General features: G+C 34.4%; 1 protein-coding gene across 5 annotated transcripts in view; it reads left to right on the top strand.

Moving 5' to 3' along the window:
• The window catches only part of LOC108904470 (protein scalloped), a 200,726-nt gene extending 179,679 nt beyond the window's left edge, over positions 1–21,047 (top strand). The window contains exons 5-11 of one of the 5 annotated variants that reach the window (XM_018707050.1): positions 11,718–11,848; positions 17,067–17,210; positions 17,873–17,913; positions 17,959–18,154; positions 18,207–18,439; positions 18,529–18,763; positions 19,119–21,047. In XM_018707050.1, the coding sequence (XP_018562566.1) occupies positions 11,718–11,848; positions 17,067–17,210; positions 17,873–17,913; positions 17,959–18,154; positions 18,207–18,439; positions 18,529–18,763; positions 19,119–19,232 (1,094 nt within the window). In that variant the 3' untranslated portion in view covers positions 19,233–21,047. The remainder of the gene's footprint in view (positions 1–11,717; positions 11,849–17,066; positions 17,211–17,872; positions 17,914–17,958; positions 18,155–18,206; positions 18,440–18,528; positions 18,764–19,118) is intronic. The other 4 variants (XM_018707051.1, XM_018707052.2, XM_018707053.1 and 1 more) reach the window with 4 other exon arrangements.
• Positions 21,048–21,426: the final 379 nt, after the last annotated feature.

The following is a 21,426-nucleotide window of genomic DNA, read 5'->3' on the forward strand; positions in this document are numbered from 1 at the left end:
TATGAAGGTACATGTTATCTCTCTCTCGCCGAACCTGATTGGCTGACTACTGATCCCCTCTATATATATATTGTTATAGTATAGTTATGTGACTTTGTGTTTGTATGAGCGCCAAATTAAATTTTGAATTTTGTTTTAGTGTAACATGTAAATTTGATTTTAGTGTGATGTTGGTTGTATACCATTTCCCTGCTAGCTTTAGACTCTCCTCAGAAGGCGGTTCAAATCAAAATATTATTCTTCCGGAAACCATGCACAACTAACAACTCTAAACAACAGATGTTATCAATAAATTAATTTTTTATTTTTATATCAATATGTTTCACATTAGAAATGTCACACAATAGCGAATATTTTGAAGGTTTTCACAATATCTTGAACACTTAAAACAAGAATTTATTGCGATCTGGCTAATTTCCTGCAATTACTGTATTACTGGTTGCTTTCTATAAGTATTTTAAATTTTCTCGTATAATTTCTTGTTTTAATATGTTACAACTTATCTCTAATCTTAATATCTAGAAATTTTAAATGCTTGGCCAATTTTTTATGATGCTTTCTATATAGTTGAATTAAATTTGTTTCAAATGAAAATTTTTGAATTTCTGAAAACTTTTAAGCGAATATTAATTTTTAATTTGTGCACAAATTGTCTACGAAAATAAAAGGTACCTTTTTATACGTCTTATTTGTTCAATTCCTTGCTTTCCTGTCTTGATAGCTTTTTGGACACTGTCCGCTATACCGCTTTCTGAATTTTGAAATTTATCCTATTCTAATAATCGGATGATTCCTAATACTTATTCAATACTAACACCATTTTTTTTTATCAAATATTTTCTTAATTTTATAATAACCATATCAACCATTCTCTTTACCGCTTTGCCTTTTAAATAGAAATTTAATGCTCTCTCACATGTGATTTCATCTCAATATATATATATATATACGTGACAAGAACAGCCAATCACATTCGTCGAGAGAGAAATAGCATTTACCTGCACAGCAGCTATCTCTCTCTTCGCCTTGTAACTCTCCCAGTAGTATATGCTCGAAGGATGAGTCTCTAAGGTTTTATTTACTGTGGCTTGAGAATTTGGATGCGCAATTAATTGGCGTAAAATTTATTTCATTTTGGGAGTTTTTGGTGGCCACTGTATAATTTTTATGTATTTCCCTGGCCAATCCTTATCTTAACGGCCTCTTTCGACAGCGTGCAACAATCCTGTACCGATCCGATAAACACTCGTAAAAACGCTACAACTAATTTTCATATTATTTTTACGACCATAAAAAAGACCCATATATCTCCGCCCAACCAGCCCGCCGAAACGCATTTCGGGCTGATTAAAATACAAACGCCATTTTCGCCGTTCGCCAAGAATTTCCACGGGCATTTTCCGTGCGGCGAGCTCGTGATTTCGGAGCCCCTCCGAAATTTCATCGGCAGTCATAATTAAAGTGGATTATTTTCTAAATTGGCCCGAGTAAGGGCAATATTTTAATTTAGATGCTTTGTTTGATTGATTTATAAACACGCACAACGACGCGCGGGGAGCATTCCGACGGCCCCCGCTATGGGGCGCCGCTAATGGGGTAGGGGCATGCACGGAGCGCAGGGAAATATCACTCCGGTTCCCGGTGGATAGTAGCCGGTGGGGGTGGATATTAAATGCTTAAAAAGCTGGTTGTTTTGTTTTCCTGGTACCAGTAGGCGTAAGTGTTAGTCAAGGTCATGTTTGAAGTGAAACCGACGTGAATGGATTATACACATGGACAGATTATACATTTTGTTGACACCGAGTGTTGTTTCAATTCACTGATCGTGACAAATATGTCAAATTAAAGACAATTAATAGAAAAGACATTTTTTTCGAAAAATATAAAATGTTGACAATTTATATTTCCCAAGTGCCAAAAATGGGCTCCACCCATAATTAATTCGATAAAAAGCCAGAAATCGTTGAAGCCCAAGTATATTCATTTAAAATTCTATAATCTTGAATGGAAATTTTCAAAAAACAATCTGCGCAATGGGTTTCGAACATTTTTCGAACTCCTATCTTCAGTTCTCTTTTCAGGAACTAACAGAAGTCCGCCATCATATTAACATTTCACCTTCCTTGGTATTTTGCTTCAATTTCTTTCAAGACTTCCAAAAAATACCACTGAATCTTTGGCTGTGGAAGTAAAGAGTCGGGAACAAAAACAAAAGCAACTTTTTACAGAGATCAAACAAGGAAGTTTCTAAAGTTCTCCAATAAAGGAGACGATGGCTATTTGATGTAGATGTTCATGGATTGATCAATGATCAATGAATTGAAACTTAATGATCACAAATACCAGAAGTGGAGATTCTTCATAGACCTCAAAACAAAGGTTGAGGATGGTACTAGTACACAATGAAAATAATTACGCCTATGTATTTCCATTGCACATTCAATCACATTGAAAGAACGTTATGAAAACAGATCAGATCACGCAAGTTTGTGGTGATTTGAATATCATATCATTCATTTTGAAGCAGCAATCAGAATATACCAAGATCCCTAAGGTGTCTGTGGAATAGTCGAAACAATGGCCGACAAAAGAGAGTCACAGTGTTATACAGGGTGTCTCATAATTAGCTGCCAAACCTGAATAGGCCGATTCTATGATCAAAACTAAGTAAAAAAGTTCATATGAACATGGGTCCGGAAATGCTTCCTAAGGGCACAGATACCCATTGAAGAGGGAGGAACGGAAATCATTTTTTTGCAATATCTCTCAATCGCGTTGTGATAAATGAATGAAATTTGGTATACACAACTAAATTTTGATGAGCAATTTGATGGACTAATCCATTTATTTCCACAAGGTCCATTGGGGTGGGTACGGGGGGGCCCTTGGTACTTTGCGTGTGTAACTTTTTCATCTTTGACTTTTTAACAAATTGGACAGCAAATTCCGTTTTCCCGAACTGTTTTACGTTAAAAAGGTACTCTTGTTTCAAATCGTTATCTTTAACGGTTTCTGAGAAAATCGCTCTTGAATTAATCCCACTTTGGTCAATTTCATAGTAATTTAAACAAAAAAAAATAATAATAATTTTCCTTTCCTCTCTTTTCCATTTAAAGGATTAATTTTTATTTAATTTAATTTTTTATTATTATTTTTTTATTAAAATTAGATTAAATTTAAACAAAAAAATTTTTTTTGTTTAAATTACTATGAAATTGACCAAAGTGGGATTAATTCAAGAGCGATTTTCTCAGAAACCGTTAAAGATAACGATTTGAAACAAGAGTACCTTTTTAACGTAAAACAGTTCGGGAAAACGGAATTTGCTGTCCAATTTGTTAAAAAGTCAAAGATGAAAAAGTTACACACGCAAAGTACCAAGGGCCCCCCCGTACCCACCCCAATGGACCTTGTGGAAATAAATGGATTAGTCCATCAAATTGCTCATCAAAATTTAGCTGTGTATACCAAATTTCATTCATTTATCACAACGCGATTGAGAGATATTGCAAAAAAATGATTTCCATTCCTCCCTCTTCAATGGGTCCCTGTGCCCTTAGGAAGCATTTCCGGACCCATGTTCATATGAACTTTTTTACTTAGTTTTGATCATAGAATCGGCCTGTTCAGGGTTGGCAGCTAATTATGAGACACCCTGTAGAGCGATTAATAAACCCTTCGAAAGTATCAAGATTTTAAAGAAATTGAAGTATGATACCAGGTCACATGGGATGTTAATCTGATGGCGGTCTTCTGTTGGTTACTGGAAAGGAAAACTGAAGACAAAAGGTCGAAAAAAGTCCGAAACTCACTGTGCATGTTCGAGGAAATAGTGTGGAGTTTGAATTTTTCCATTCAAGATTAGAGAATTTCAAATGGTCAAATTGAGGCTTAAATCATTTTTCCAACGACTTATAGGAGGATACAGGAAACTTTTAACCAGTGTCAAATTCGTGTCCAGCACGTCAAAATACACTGGAATGACACTTGGACTGGGTTTTCAGCCATTTTTAGTGGTTTACTTAAATCCTGTAGATGCTGGAATAAAACTAATGACGAATTCGGATTCATCGCATCAAGATATGGCCCTGATGGGGTCTTCAACTCAGACCATTTTTTTTATTTCGTGTGTCTGTGTGATTCATACAAAGTTCTTCTTCTTTATACAAAGTATTTCTTAGCAATAAATAGTAGATGATAAAATAAAATAGTGGTGGATAACAAGAACTGGGTACCGTTGATTAAATTCGAAATAATTTGTACCAGATTTAAACTAATTAAGATCTAATAACATGATAGAAAGACATGTACACGATACCTGATCAAAATAAGGCCAGATTACAATGTGAACATGTATTTTGTAGTACGCACACAATAGTAATTAAGTTTTGTAAAAAAAACTATGTAACCATAAACTCTCTGAAATCTAGAAGACGCATATCATTAGCCATGGGTAGCACACGTCGCTTTTATTGAAAATAGCCACCATAATTTTCCGTTTAGTTGATGATGTTGCGGGAAACAACTGCTCTGCGGACTGATGCCCCGGACAGCATTGAATTATACCTATAATATCTAGTAAACAGCTGGATCATTAGGCAGTAGAACCACCAGACATATACCAGTTTTGAACTGATTAACTGTCATCAGTATGCGATAGGTGAAACCATTTTGACTATTCTAGTGGGTAACGTAGTGGGAATTATATTTTTATTATATTTTAAAATTTGAACTTTTAAATAAAATGTCGGATTTTTCCTAATAGTAAAGTAATTTCATTTAACAGAAGATGAAGATTTTTATTGTACTGAAGATTGCCCATAAATTTTAAGACTTACAGATTTCTTTTACCCAGATTTGTTTATCTCAATTATTTAAACTTTTACCAACATTTGTTTCCATTAAATGTTACTATTATATTTGAAGATCCTCGACAGGTGCCATAATTTAGATAAAGTTCTTATATAAGTTTATTGGGATCTACTCGAGTATTGTTGATTTATTGAGAAATTATATACAGGGTGTAAGAAGTTTGACTGCCATTACTTCAGCATGAGATAGAGAAATCATAAATGAACAAAAAAGTTGTGTATTACAAGGGCGTAAGATTAACAGTTTTCAAAATACAGCGAGTATTAATATTGGACAGTTTCATCACAACGTGACAACAGAGCTTAACCTAACGCTACACAGCTGGTGTATACCACGTGTGCACGCGGCAAACTTGTCCTACGGAAAAAATGTAAACAACTATTATTGTGAAACATTTAGTAAATTTCAAGACAATTGTTTTCCAGTGTTTAAATAAATAAAATAAAATGTATCGATTTTGTGGTACGAAAATAGTGTTGTGCTTAAATTTTTGCTTGAATTTTAGTAATTAAGAGTCTCTTAAAACAGGAACTTTTAATCAAATTATGGATTTGAAAAATATGTAATTAAAGTACCCAAAGAGTCACGTCATCCAAATAATCATACGTATTAAAAACAATTTAGGTACTTACCAAAAAGCAAAATTCAGTAATTTTTAAACGCACAAGTACAAAACAAACTACAACATATGCTCAAAATGTCCACCACCATTTTCGATGCACGCGCGACATCTTCGACTCCAATTTTCCCGCACTCATTGGAAAATACCCGGATTTATCCTTATATGATGGAAAACACCTCAAGAAAAGGAAATAGTGGTACGCAAATACACGCAGACACGGTCCAATTCCAGATACCAATCCGCCGCGCCGTTGTCACATTGCTCGATATGAATTTTATCGAATTTTAAATTTGTTACAACGATAATTATTTTTTAAAATTAAGCATACATTTCAAAAAAGTGATAAACATTGTATTAATCGAACTTTTGTACTTACCAAAAAGCAAAATTCAATTTTTAAACGCAAGTACAAAAATAAACTACAATATACTCAAAATGTCCATCACCATTTTCGATGGACGCACGACACCTTCGAACCCAATTTTCGCGCACTCGCTGGAAAACACTTCAAGAAAAGGAAATAGTGGTACGCAAAAACACTCAGACACGGTCCAATTCCAGATACCAACTGAATTGCGTAATGCTGAGCTTAGATGAATTTTATCGAATTTTAAATTTAGTAGAACGCTAATTATTTTTTGGAATTAAGCATAAAAAAGTTCAAAGAAGTGATAAACATTGTATTTTATGGTATTCTGTGCACGCAGTTACGTCAATATTCCTTAATTTCTTTTTAATTTAATTCCTTTTGTACATCGAGTTGGAGATTTTGATTATTTTTTTCTCGGAATTAAGGCAGTAAAACTTTTAACACCCTGTATATTGAGATGTCTAGCGTGGTTATAAATATTGGTGGACTCTCATTAAACCTAGGTTTCTAGTGATAATTATAGACATAACATAAGAGATAAAGTGCGAGTGAATGGGTCTTGTTTGGCTACTTACTTTACGTATGTAGCTGATAGGAAATATTTATTGATCTTGTTTTTCTAAGATAAAAAAAGTTATAAAAGTTTCTGGGGATCAGACAGCATGTATAAAAAAACAAAAGTCCGTCCTGTGCAGTGCAAAGGAAAATGCCGGGATGTCTGAAATATTTACAAGGCAGAAATGCAATCTGGTGCGGGCACATCGATAACTATACCATTTACATAAGGAAATAAAACAGGTTGTTACCCGTCCAAGATAATAATATAAAGAATACACACGGGTAACTGTAAACCGCGACTTAATGGCGGTGGATTATATCGGCAGATCTTGATCTTTCGGCTGTAATTTAGGTGTTCGTCCCAAACCGGTTGCTCTTGCTTACAGGAAGGATAAATTAAACCGTCTCGGTCTTTTTATTTGCCTTACCTGGCCGATTCTGCCTTATTTCAAAGCGATTAGCTTCTTCTAGAAACTAGTTCTGCGGCACAGGTGCTCTACGGAAGGGAGCTGTCATCGCTCAGGCTACTTACGTCCTCGACATTTGAACGTCATAAATTTAGCATAAAATTCGAAACCTTATTGAAAAAGGGTGTCTCAGGAGTAAGTGCACACATTTTATGGGGATATTTCTCAGGTAAAACTAAGGAAAAAGTTAATATGAATCTTATTCCGGAAATATAGTTTTAAATTAATTTTTTTAGGGAGTTCACTTTTTGTAGATGTTCTAAAAACGCCTGTTTGATAGCTTCACAAAATTTGGTTTGAAAAAATTCTCAAACTTTTCTTTAATTATTTAATTTGTTTGATATTAAATCAATTGTAATATTGCATCGATACGAACAATGTTAATTATTTTCTATATGTTGGTTAAAATAAAAGAAACTATCAATGAAAAAAAAAAAACAAAAAATGCGTGAATATGGTTCGAGAAGTTTTTCAGATTACAAAACGGAAATTATAATTAACTTTAAAAAGAGGGTTTTATACTTTTTTAATAAAATTCAAATGAACAGGATTATAAGGTTTTTAGTATCTGTAATAGTTTCTAAGATAATCACTTTTGGTTCACCCTACATACAAGTATAGACTGCTTAAAAGTTGACGCCAAATGGGAGGAAAATTTTGTGTATGATTTTAGAAAAAAAAGGATCTAATAATATTAGAGCAACCCAAATCTACATTTCAATTTTTAATTTAAAAGAAAATGGCGCAATTTTAATCGGCCTAAATAGTGCTTACAATTTCCAAAAAATATATGGATTGTTGGACAAATTCTAGCTTTCATTTATTTCGGACTAAATTTAAATTTTAGTGTCGAAATAAAGTCAATACATAAAAAAAAAAACGAGAAATGGCAGCTTTTGATTTTTTTAATACTTTGTGCTTTTATTTTTTATTAACTCCCATTGTAGAGCTCCAAATAATTTGACCAATGAAATAATATTTCCTGATTCTCTATAGCAAGGGTCGGCAACTGGCGGACCGCGGTCCAGATCCGGACCGCGAAAATAAAATACTGGACCGCCAAAAATTTTTTGAAAGTATAAATTACTCAAATAAATTATTTAAAAAATGTTTTTTACGTTTAAGTGCCAATGTTATCATTTTTTCTAGTATTTTACAATTGTGTGAGAGTGTGAGTTCTTAATGGTTAGTAAGCAGATTAAATTTGAGTCCAAATTAAAATAAAAAAAATAATATGAATTTTTTTTTGGACCTCGTTAAAAATTTTCAAAGGTATCCGGACCCCACCCAAAATTACTTGCCGACCCCTGCTCTATAGTGTTATTAATTAATAGTATTAAACTTTATGTAAAAATTCTACATTTTAGCTAAATAAAATTGTCATTTTCCCCTAAACAAATAATCTCTGTATATGTAGATTACCCCTTAGAGAGTGACACAGAGAGAAAGCGATAGTTTGAGTACTATCTCTTGCGCAGGCACGTGATTGGCTAACGCAAGTATCTCCGCTCTACAGTGTCTACACTTTTTAACACACGGTGCTTCATCTATATATGCTCTAATGGTAGAGACAAGCAAAAGTTAGGCGAAAATTTTTTTTTCTAAAATTATAAATAAAAATGTGGCGCAAATTTTATGATATTTTGTTAAATATTCGTGGGAGATATTGATAAAAAATATATGAAATGGTGGTAATTGAAAAAAACTGATATAACGCTTAGTGCTGGCAAAAACCGGAAAAAAGTGAAACCGGTTAACCGGGTTCCGTAAAAACCGATTTCAGATAAAACCGGTTAGTCGAATAGTTGCTAATAGTCCAATTAACTAAGCCTTTAAATCGAAATTTTGTCAACTTGGCTGAATTTTTGATATGAGTTAGTTTAAGGTATATTATAACAATAAGTGAGAGTAATTTTTTGTTCAACCCCCGGCCAAGGGTGGAAAAAGATAAAACAAAGGGGTTTTTCAAGATAACTTAAAAAGGGTAAGAGCTAGAAAAAGAAGTTTTTCATGAAAGTTGTAAAGCAGACAATTCTACATAAAAATGGCCTCTTAACTTTTTCTTGTACTATTACAATTAACAGAGTTAGGGAGGCTAGAAGTTAAGGGAAGATTTCAGAAATTTTAAAAAAATCATAACAAACAGAAAAATGATTGAATTTTGTAATTTTTTTTTTCAATCTGCTCTAAAATATGTAACTTTTCTTTTCAGAGAAATAGATATATTTTTTAATTTTTAATAAGAAAGTTGTAACAAAAAATCAAATTTTTAATCGTTAATTTTAATGATTTAACAAAATTAAATTTCTGAAATCTTCCCTTAACTTCTAGCCTCCCTAACTCTGTTAATTTTAATAGTACAAGAAAAAGCTAAGAGACCATTTTTATGTAGAATTGTCTGCTTTACAACTTTCATGAAAAACTTTTTTTTCTAGCTCTTACCCTTTTTGAGTTATCTTGAAAAAGCCCTTTGTTTTATCTTTTTCCACCCTTGGCCGGGGGTTGAACAAAAAATTAGTCTCACTTATTGTTATAATATACCTTAAACTAACTCATATCAAAAATTCAGCCAAGTTGACAAAATTTCGATTTAAAGGCTTAGTTAATTGGACTATAAAACCGGTTATTCGAATAACCCGTTACTTGAATCGCCAAGACCAGATATCTGAAAATCGGTGCAAGGAAGTAGATCATCGAATAATAATAACCGAATAACCGGTTTTCGGATATTTGAAGAATCGAATAACCGAATAACCGGTTTTCGGATTTCATAAAAATCCGAATTATCCGAAACCGGTTAACCGACTATCCAAAAAACCGATTTCAGTTGCCAGCACTAATAACGCTTATATTTTCGCAAATTGGAAGATTTTTTAAATCTACATGGAAATACCGGACAATTTTTTGGACAAAATATGATACACTCTGTAGTCTGTAGTCCCTACTAACAAAACCACTTCAGTTATCAGTGCCGTAAATATCGGGGGAGACAAGGATCAACCCCCTTTGTAAAGTAAAGACTGACGGACTTTTTTAAATATTTCGTATATTTTGTTAAACAGGACATTTAGAAAATAATTACTCTAGTCAAATTTTTGTATTTTTAACAAGAAACTTCACATTTAAAAATACGAGCGTTGATACACAGCCACACAGAAAAAAAAAGTTGGGTATACTTTATGCGACATATATTTTTCGTAGTAATTTGGCCTCCTAAACACGAATCTGGGGTCAGAATTGGCCCATCACTTCACAATTTTTTCCTAACCTCAAAAAACTTGTGAAAAATAGTGAAAATTGATGAAAATTTACTGGGAAAATTTGGAAAAAAATTTATTTCCACATCAAATAGTACATTTTTATGTAAAAGACTCTGCTGAATTCAAATCCACTGTCAGAATTGAGCTAGAACGTGTGTTTTTTTTTCTAACCTCAAAAAACCGAGCAGGAATCGCTATTTTCAAATTCTGAGCGGATTTTGACCAGATTTTGTATAAAGGGGTTTTTTGGGTCGCTGATTACGAATATGAATTCACATTGTAAAAATTCAAGATGGCTGATCCAATATGGCGGGTGTACTTTTTTGAAATCCACCGATTTCAGTAAAATTTGGCATCATAAGGATTGCTGGTTGATCTCACCTTCATTAATCACACATCTGGAGCCAGATTTTCATAAATCAAGGTAAAAGATTCCACTCCGTCTAAAAATGTGACTTCGCTTAAAAAAATGACTTAAGGACTCTACACATGTAATGATGTGTAGTGTGATGTGCTTGTTTCCATGGGACAAGACAAAAAAGTTTCTACTTTATTCTTTCATTTATTTAGTCGTGCATGGGCTTATGGTTTTCCAATCAGATTTTTTTAACTACTATGCAGTTTTCCTATGGCATTTAGATGCTTTTATTTCTTAATAATTTTAAAGTTCAAGGAAAAGGACACATTACTGCCACACAGCACATCACTGCATCTGCTTATGCCTTCAATCTAAAAATGTGACTTTGCCGAAAAAATGCCGCCTACTCGGCCTAAAATTATGACTCTGCCTACAAATTTTACCTTGATTTATGAAAATCTGGCTCCAGATGTGTGATTAATGAAGGTGAGATCAACCAGCAATCCTTATGATGCCAAATTTTACTGAAATCGGTGGATTTCAAAAAAGTACACCCGCCATATTGGATCAGCCATCTTGAATTTTTACAATGTGAATTCATATTCGTAATCAGCGACCCAAAAAACCCCTTTATACAAAATCTGGTCAAAATCCGCTCAGAATTTGAAAATAGCGATTCCTGCTCGGTTTTTTGAGGTTAGAAAAAAAACCACACGTTCTAGCTCAATTCTGACAGTGGATTTGAATTCAGCAGAGTCTTTTACATAAAAATGTACTATTTGATGTGGAAATAAATTTTTTTCCAAATTTTCCCAGTAAATTTTCATCAATTTTCACTATTTTTCACAAGTTTTTTGAGGTTAGGAAAAAATTGTGACGTGATGGGCCAATTCTGACCCCAGATTCGTGTTCAGGAGGCCAAATTACTACGAAAAATATATGTCGCATAAAAAATATACCCAACTTTTTTTTTTCTGTGTGGCTGTGAATCAGATATATGTTTCTTTTTGAAAATCATAATACTGGTTGAATACTGCTCTTTTATAGAAATACTTCTCCGATATATTTAAACTTTTAACTTTCACATTAATAGTATGTCTCAGTAAATCTGGTTTTTAGCTAGGGATTTTCGAATATACTGTTATAAGAATCGTAAGAACAACTTCGCTCATTACCGTTTGAAGATACTTTCAATGTTTTTTTATTCCAGGCCGAAATGAGCTTATAGCGAGGTACATCAAGTTGAGGACGGGAAAAACAAGGACAAGGAAACAAGTCAGCTCACACATACAGGTCTTGGCGAGGCGAAAATTACGAGAAATCCAAGCAAAACTGAAAGTTGTAAGTTTTTTTATTAATCCCCAATCGTTAGCGATATAATCACGTATTAAAAACGAGCTACGTAATGGGAAAATAAGTATAGTGTATAAACATCTTTCGTATTTCGCTGATGCGAAAATTTAAGACCTCGGTAATAACTCCCCAACTAGGATTTTAACAATCTAAAATAATTGCTTAATTAGTACACCTTAAGATTTAATTACGGCTCAAGTAACAGTTTCGTTTGTAGTTTCATGGTTTTATTGTAGTGTTAATTTACAATATATGTTATACATGTACGCACATAACAAATTATACCTGACAGTAATCAGAGCGGAAAATTAGTTTCTCTCTTTGTTTATGCGGAATGATATTATCTAAACTAAAAGTTAAAGCTACGTCCAGTGACTCATGGATAATTGTTGACTGTTAAATAAATAATAATAATGGTAAACGTCAATCGCGTATCGGTTACCTTCGTTTGTAATTACTGTCGCTGGAACGGAGAAAAAATAATAGGATCTGTTTTTTTCTTTGCCGAACCGCAAGGTTTTTTGCGAGGAAAGTCTTCTTAAATTTAATTTTAGTGAAAGGTCTTGATATGTGGCGAGATAGGCAACCCGAAAATAATGCAATAAAAACGATAATTCATCCTTCAAAAACCAAAATTAGCTCATTTTATTCAGATTTTCAGATTAATTTGACTGCAATGTTTCTACAGGGTGTTCCTTAGAATAATTAACATAAAAGGTTCGAATTATAACGAGCGTTCAAATAAAAACGTGGTCAAGTTGGTTCTGAAAATTTGGACGTAGGGCGTAGCGTATAGCAAATGAACTTAAACGTCATCTGTCAAAGCGCTATATCGCCGCTATCAATTTGAATATTTTCGTTTTAAAAAGCGTTTAAAATGGTGTTTTCTCAAGAACAAAAAGTGTTTATCATAGAGTCCTACTTTAGAAATGGACGCAAGATTGATGGAATATGGAAGTATTCTATTGAGGAATGTTTCATAGAATTTCAAAATCAATTTCCCGGCGTTGTTGAGTACAAAATTTTTCAAAGTGCAGTTCAGCGTTGTGTTAATGTTTTTCGTGAAACGGGCAGTGTAACAAGAAAAGAAGGAAGCGGCCGACCTAAAAAGCGGACTGAAGAATTAAAAGAAAATGTCCAACAAATAATGGAAAATGCGCCAAGAACTTCTGTACGTGTTTTATCACAAATGGTGGGAGTATCAGTCGGTACCTGCCACACAGTGTTAAAAAAAGATTTGCGTTTGTTCTCCTATCGTTTAACTTGTCAGCAAGAACTTCATGAAGTTGATTTTCCGCGACGGGCTGTATTTTGTGAATGGTTTTTAAACAACTACGGTGAACTTCATAATATCACCTTTTTTTCTGATGAAGCCTGGTTTCATTTAAGTGGTTACGTAAACTCACAGAATATGAGAATGTGGTCTTCTGAAAAACCAGATAACTTTTTTGTCGAGGGCCCTCTACACGCTCAAAAAATTGGAGTTTGGTGTGCTCTCAATCGAAGGAGGATTTATGGACCTATTTTTTTTAATGGTACTCTTACTGCGCAAAGGTATAGAGAAGAAATTATCGCTCCTTTTGTTAACCAGCTGGAAGAAAACGAAATTACAAACTTTTACTTTCAACAAGATGGCGCAAGGGCACATACGGCAGGCGAGACGATGAATATGTTGAGGGAAGTTTTCCAAAATCGACTAATAAGTCTCAATGCTGAACATGAATTTCCACCGAGGTCATGTGATATTACGCCGTGTGATTTCTTTTTGTGGCCTTACCTTAAAAACACTATTTTTGAACTGCCTATTCCTGATTTAAACCATCTGCAGGCTCGACTTATAGACAAGATTCGTGAAATTAACAATACCCCGAGCATCTTAGAAAATGTCTTTAATTCTTTGAGGAACAGGTGTGAAAAGTGCTTGGAACAAGGAGGGGGACACTTTCAGCAGCTGCTTTAATTTATTGTTATAACAAGGAGGGGGACACTTTCCGCAGCTCCTTTAATTGTTTGTTATTGTTATCACGATTATTCTTTAAAATAAAGTTATATAGTCATTAACGTTATTGAAACTGACAGCTGCTATACAGCTCGTTGAGAAATGAGGTTAAGTTGGTCGCTATAAGCTACTCCCTACGTCCAATGTGTCAGAGCCAACTTCGACCACGTTTTTATTTGAACGCTCGTTATATCTTCTAACCAGGTTGAGATATCAGCAACAATTTAGTACGCGTCTTTGGTCATTGGTAACTCATAATTATACGAGTCGTGTTATAAAGAAATATGTTGCCTGGAACATACTTGTTAACAGCAACCTGAATAGAAAAAATGTGGAATTGTCGAAGATATAGACAAAAAAATTGATATTTTTTTCAAAGTGGCTTTGAACAGATCAATAAAATCAGACCAGCTGTCCAAGAGAAAACCAACTTTAAAATTGGTTCCAATTTTTAGTGGCGCATTAATTTCATTGCAAAGTATACAGGGTGTTTTTAAATTAAGTAGCACAAATGGTACCAGTGAATGTAGAGCCAAAAATAAGAGGATTGAAGTAAAAATACCTTATATGAAAGTTGCACCCCTGAGGCGATATACCCTCTTAAAGGAGGGGGTTGAAATTCACATTTTAATTTTTTTCTTTAACATGGGGAATGCTAGAGACACGAAACTTGGTATGAGCATCTTGCTAATAAAAAGACAACTTTTCAATATTTGTTCGATCATTGGCATATTTTATAAAGCAGTGAAACAGTCTACCCCATTGCAATATGTTATTAGAAATTTTTTATATGAATCAAATTATTTATTTAAAAACATTTATTGGGAAGACTGATTTATTGCGCAACTTTTTTACCTCTTGTAACTTTTCGATGAAACCGATAGTTTTCTAGTAAAAAAAATAGATGTATCAACGTTCACTAAAGGGGTAATTGCGAAAATTTGTAAAAATAAAGTAGGCGGATGTCATAACAAATAAATTGCTATTTATCATATTAATAAATTGACACTTTCTGTCAACCAATAATTAGTACCAATTGATTAATTTATTATCAGAATAATAATGGCAAATAATATTTATACCAATGACGAATATATCGACATGCTCCAACTGTTTTTCGAATCCAGAAAAAATAGTAACAGTAAGATTATACCAACAAACCGACCGATTCCTCAGAGACAGGCATTGGCCTCGGTGGAAAGAAGGCATCGCGAAACTGGTACAAATCAGCCCAATCATGAGGGTGTCGGAAGAAGGCGTAATGTCCGAACTGTTGAAACTGAGGAAGCTATACTGGAACATCTAGAACAAGACTGGTACAAGCACAAAACAGGTGTCCAGACAATAGCAAGTTTCTCACAGTCTTGTGTGGAATGTAGCTAATGAAAATCTTTTATACCTTTTTCACCATCAATCCGTGCAAGTATTGAATGACCCCGATTTACCTAACCGCCGGAATTTTTGTCAATGGTACATTAATATTTCCAGGCACAACTTAATAGTATATTACGTAATAAGTGTTGTAAAAAGCATTTTACGCACGAATGGAAAAGTTACGCACGACGCCTGAGTGCGTAATTGCATTACACCACGTATTACGTACTATACTTTACCTACGACCACTACTGTAAATACTTAAAAACACACCGTCTGCTGTCAATGTAAGATTCCTATTTTACGTACGGTAAAAAAATCGCACAGCTTGATAAAAAAATCGCACAGTTTTCCTACCAACCGCCTAGCAACGGTCAATACAAACAGTATTGTATTAACCGTTGCTAGGCGGTTGCTAGGAAAACTGTGCGATTTTTTTACCGTACGTAATAGGAATCTTACATTGATCGCAGACGGTGTGTTTTTAAGTATTTACAGTAGTGGTCGTAGGTAAATTTCTTAATGAATATACTTTTCACCGATGAAGAGAATTTTCGTAGAGTAGGTGCAGTAAACTTTTATAATGTTCATTCATGGTCGGAAGAAAATACTCATGAAATATTTGTTTCAAAATGTCAACATAATTTCAGTTTAAACGTTTGGATGGGAATTGTAGGAAATACTCTAGAAGGTCCTTTTATTCTTCCACACAGGCTTGGAGCGGCCGAGTATCTTAGATTTTTGAATGAAAATCTTCCAACATCACTTGAGGATGTACCCCTCGCTACACGTCAGGTGATGTGGTATATGCACGATGGGGCGCCTGCACATAGTACACTTGCCGTTAGAGAGTGGTTAAATTTAAATTACCCGAATCGCTAGATTGGTCATGGTCGTGATGCCCCTGTTTGTTGGCCTGCACTTTCACCTGACCTAACGCCTATGGATTTCTTTTTGTGGGGATACATAAAAGTATTGTTTATGCCACCCCTGTTGCCGCCTTAGAAGAACTACGCTTAAGAATATTTCAGGCAGCAGATGATCTTCGCAATAACGAAGAACTGTTTGTGCGAGTGCGTTTTAACTTCAACAGACGTATTAGGTTATGCTTGTAGCAAAATGGAAACTATTTTGAGAATATTCTTTAAATTTAATTTTGCTTTTCTTATTTTTCGTTTGTATTAAATTTGATTTCAGATAAATAACTTTACCTAATACATGTCTCATAGTCATAAATTATTAAACATTTTTCATTAATTAATAGCAAATTATTCTGAATGTTTTTATTAAATTACCAGCTTATTGACAGAAAGTGTCAATTTATTAATATGATAAATAACAATTTACTTGTTATGACATCCGCCTACTTTATGTTTACATATTTTCGCAATTACCCCTTTAGTGATCGATGACGTATATAATTTTTTTTATTTCATTTAAAACACCCTGTATACGTTGGAACACACTTCTAATATTGATCTCAAAACAAAACCCAGACACTTTTTCAATTGCAATTTACTTTTATTTTACAATTTCATAGATTTTTTTTTGTTATTTTTTTGTGGTTCCATATAAAAAAAATAATTATTTAATTTTTAAACGATCTTTCCAAAAATGTTCCCTGTTTGTATTGTATTGCGGACTCATTTTATTGCTATCCTTTAGATGTTTTTTATTTCTACGTACTTGTCGACTAACAAACGCCCTGAGCTCTACTTATTAACTAGTCCCGTATAAATAAACAATTGCCCCATAACTAAGATCGGTTAGTCGGTTGCTGTGGGTAGGCTAACAAATACATAACAAATGGTGATGGAGACTTTAATTTGTCAGGACCACGTGGCCAAGGAAAAGGCCCTCCAGACGATGTCGAGCATGTCGAGTGCACAGATAGTATCCGCTACTACTGCAATGCACAGCAAGTCAGCAGGTCTCAATCTTGGTCTAACTCATAACCCCGTTTCCTATCCCGGAGCGGTAAGTTGCCCTCTACCAACGCTGGTCCCGCTTTTCTACTCCCTCCCCCCAACCTGTTTCTGTCCGGACACTCGTTGGCCCGAAAAATGTCCAGGGGGCGCTGGTAATTCAACAAACGGGACGAAAAATCGCTTGCTTAATGTAAAACTTGTTTTGGTGGCTTCTAAAGTGGTACTTGAGATTGACAAGATCAAAAAAGTGTTCGCAGTTTCGATAATCTTCAATTTCTTTTCATATCTGTTTTAGATTTATCAATTTTTAATCCTCGCTTCTGTATATTGTACATTTTTTGCCTAGTAAATTAAGTATGTATTTGGATATTATTTTGGTAAATTTAAGTAAAAGAGACACCAAGACGAAGTGTAATATGAAGATTGTTAGGTGCTGAGCTCATTTTTTGTGGCCAACCTCCCTTTACTGTTCCGTCAGAAGCTTTTTGCGTAGTATTTGCTATTTTACATTGTGACTAATCTAATCATTACTTCTTCTAACTGAATTTTGAGCTTACTTGCTGTGTGTTGCGGCTACTCTGTAGGAATAGTCTTGCAATAATGCTAAATAGCTTCATTGTTAACTTGGTAATTTCCATATCAGTATCATATTTGTCCGTTCGCCAAGAAACGTGATTTGCATATGTTCTGAAATTGATTTAAATTTTCCAGCAATTCTGGCAGCCGGGGCTGCAACCTGGAACATCGCAAGAGTAAGTCTTATAAGAAGGATTCCTTTGTAAAATACTTCAAATAAGGATTTTTTGCAGTGTGAAACCGTTCACCCAATCCGCCTACCCAGCTGGTAAGCCCGCAACAGCCGTGTCAGCAGGAGAGGTGGGCCCCTTACAGACAGCGCCGCCACCCGTCTGGGAGGGCAGGGCAATAGCAACACACAAACTTAGACTTGTCGAGTTCTCTGCCTTCATGGAATCGCAGAACCGAGAAGAAGCAGTGAGTGAACGCCTATTTAAGGACTTGCGGAGACTAATAACTTTTTTTTCAGTATCAGAAACACTTATTCGTACACATAGGAGGTCCAGCTCTATCATACACAGATCCCCTTTTAGAAGCGGTCGACGTGAGGCAAATCTATGACAAATTCCCTGAAAAGAAAGGCGGTCTGAAAGAACTATACGACAAAGGTCCGCAAAATGCCTTTTTCCTTGTTAAATTCTGGGCGGATCTTAACTCTAACATCCAAGACGAAGCGGGAGCCTTCTACGGCGTCACAAGCTCGTAAGTGCACGTGCTTCTGAGAAAGCCGGCTTTTTCCTAACGATTTTATCATTTCAATGCCGCAAATTTCAAGTAGAACTTTTTTTTAGGTATGAGAGTAATGAGAACATGACGATAACTTGCTCGACGAAGGTGTGTTCCTTCGGAAAGCAAGTGGTGGAGAAGGTAGAGACGGAGTACGCCCGGTACGAGAATGGACGATTTGTATATAGGATCCATAAAAGTCCGATGTGTGAATATATGATTAATTTTATACACAAATTGAAACACCTGCCTGAGAAGTACATGATGAATAGCGTCTTGGAGAACTTCACCATCCTACAAGTAAGTTTTTTATTAATAAAATAAAATGTTCATGCCAAGAAACTAAAGTGCATCTTTTAATTGGATCGGGTTAAAAGGCACTTCAGTCTCGACGTACAAAAGCTATTTTACTATTACCACCTACATTATAAAGCCTCAAAGCTTCAAGCGTGACGTTAGTTTAGTGGTAAAGCTAGAACGTACTGCATAATTACTTAAAAATATTTGTTCTAAAGGTTTGCTTGAACTATTGGCAAAATTTATGATTAAACTCAATATTTTTTAACATTTTTTCGTTTTATTGCAAATTACGATTTTTGCTAACAAAGTGTTGTGATCCGATATTTTTCTTTTCATCAGTGATGTGTGTCCTTAGGTGGTGAGCAACAGAGACACGCAGGAGACGCTTCTGTGCACGGCGTACGTGTTCGAGGTGTCCACGTCAGAACACGGCGCCCAACACCACATCTACAGGCTCGTGAAAGACTAGCGGGATTTTGGTCCAACCATAACCCTTCACTTCAGTGCCTACACCCTCACAATACTAGTATTATTATTGGTTACATACGTTTAGCGAGTAGCTAGGTGAGAATAACAATCCAAATTGCCATTTGATATACTTACATCCGAAGCTACCTTCGAATCCGAGAGGTTGTCACCCCCCTGCGTAAACTTAAGTTTGGAAGTGGTCCGCTTTGTTCATATCACAATTTACATAGAAGTTTATATTTTGTTTTTATATATAATAGTTTTTATTTCACATCGTACTTTTAGCTCCTTAGGTTTTTTTTTTCATATCGTCAGGTTTCTCTGTTTGGTTTTTTTTGTATGTTTTCAAATAACTTGTCGTTTTAAGTGAATATCCTTGGTACTTCTAAAGTGCCTCAATTCTCGAACATCTTCCTGCATTTTAATGTTGTTTTTTTTTATTAGGAAAGTTCTTAACTATTTATACTTTTATATGTTTTTATTTGTTTTATATTTGAAAGGTCTATTTTTTAAGAAGCTCTTATTTAAAATGCAAGGGGAATGTTCGGCTGACCCAGAACTTCACGCGACATGAGGTGGTTCACGGTTCTGGCGGAAAATTATTTATTGAAAATTCGTTTATACAGCAGAAAGCACTCGCCTCAATCGTGAACCACCTGCATTTCGCCGGATAATCTTATGTGTACTTTAAGTTAGCCTTAAGTTAAAGTTTGCTATTTGTGATGATAATTTTTAACAATTTTATATATAGAGATATATATCTATTTAGATTTTTATCAGATTTTTTGAGAATAAAATACCCAGTATTTTACTTATATTAGAGTTGTTTCGCCAATATTAATTACTGATTAGCTTTAGTGGTGTTTTCACAAAATCGGGACCCTCTAGGCGTCGTCTGTGACTAAGATGGATTTTTCGGACGCTTCTTAGAGGTTTTTCAGTTCTCGCAGAGAGATTACTTGCTTTAAATTGGATTTTGTGAAGAAACTTATCCTTTGTGTTCAATCCGGCGGCCTGACCTGTCAGGTGGATTAGATAGTTAAATTCTTTAATTGGAGTTTGAGTTATACAGGGTGTTCAGTTTTTCGGACGGACTAAACAGCTGAATTGTCGGGGCCGTTCCTAAAATGGGGCACTCTGAGTTTTGATCACATTTACTTTAATCGGTACACAGTGCAATTGAAACAGAGAAAGGAAATGTAAAAGCGAACTTTACGACATTATTTACAAGTGGCAATGTTTTTGATCTCTAATTTAGTCTTCGGAAATTGTTTGGTAGGTGTACGACGCAATTGTTTGGTAGCTTTTTAATTTTACTGTAAGAGTTTTACGTTGAAGGAATATCAAACTGTTCGTGACTATCCTGAACCTAGACAATTTTTTTTTTGTGACACTGACACGTACTGTCTTCTGTGAAGATGAAACGTTATTTTATAGATGCTGCAGTATAAAAATTTTGTTAAGGAAAAAATTAAAAAAAGAGATAAGGATAGACTTAAGTGAAATTAAACGCGGTACGAACAATAACTATTTATGAGAAATGATCTATTTTAAAAAACAAGAGTGTCAGTGTAAAAAGTAAGATTGTATATATATTTCTATAAAAATATGGCGGCTATAAATATTTTTATTGTCTTAACATGCAATTATAAGGTTCTTTATGAAGTGTGCTATATTTAATGAGATTTTTTATCCATATCTGGAAATGCCATATCAAAGGTAAAAATTATTGAATCTTATACTTTTGCTCTGTATGTGTACAGTATTTTAAATCATGTTTATAATTTGTATGGAAAATTATAAAAATTGATATAAAGGATTTGTTTTCTTCTCCCATCCCCCGATCCTCTAAAACAAGTTCGCTAAGTTCGTTTACTTTTAACTCGGAAATAACGTGGGATTTTTTTTTCTGTAAAATGTGCCTGTTTTTAGTATTTAAGTTAAATTATTACATTTATTTTGTTTACTCTTTAATTTAATAATATCTGTTGCCTGTGGAATGGGAAGAAGTATATGCATATTTAATTTTTGTTAAATATCCGGCTCGAAGGGCCAAAAAATGTTTCGGATATATCAATTCAATTGATTAATAATCCCAAACAAAATTAAACTAAAGCAGAAAAGGAATGTTGAAAATCGAATGGCTAGAACTCATCAGGAGGCGATTCTTATAGAGGCTTCATCCCCAAATTTGT

The sequence above is a fragment of the Anoplophora glabripennis genome, unplaced genomic scaffold (assembly GCF_000390285.2).
Source record: "Anoplophora glabripennis isolate ALB-LARVAE unplaced genomic scaffold, Agla_2.0 scaffold84, whole genome shotgun sequence".
Taxonomy (NCBI): Eukaryota; Metazoa; Arthropoda; class Insecta; order Coleoptera; family Cerambycidae; genus Anoplophora; species Anoplophora glabripennis.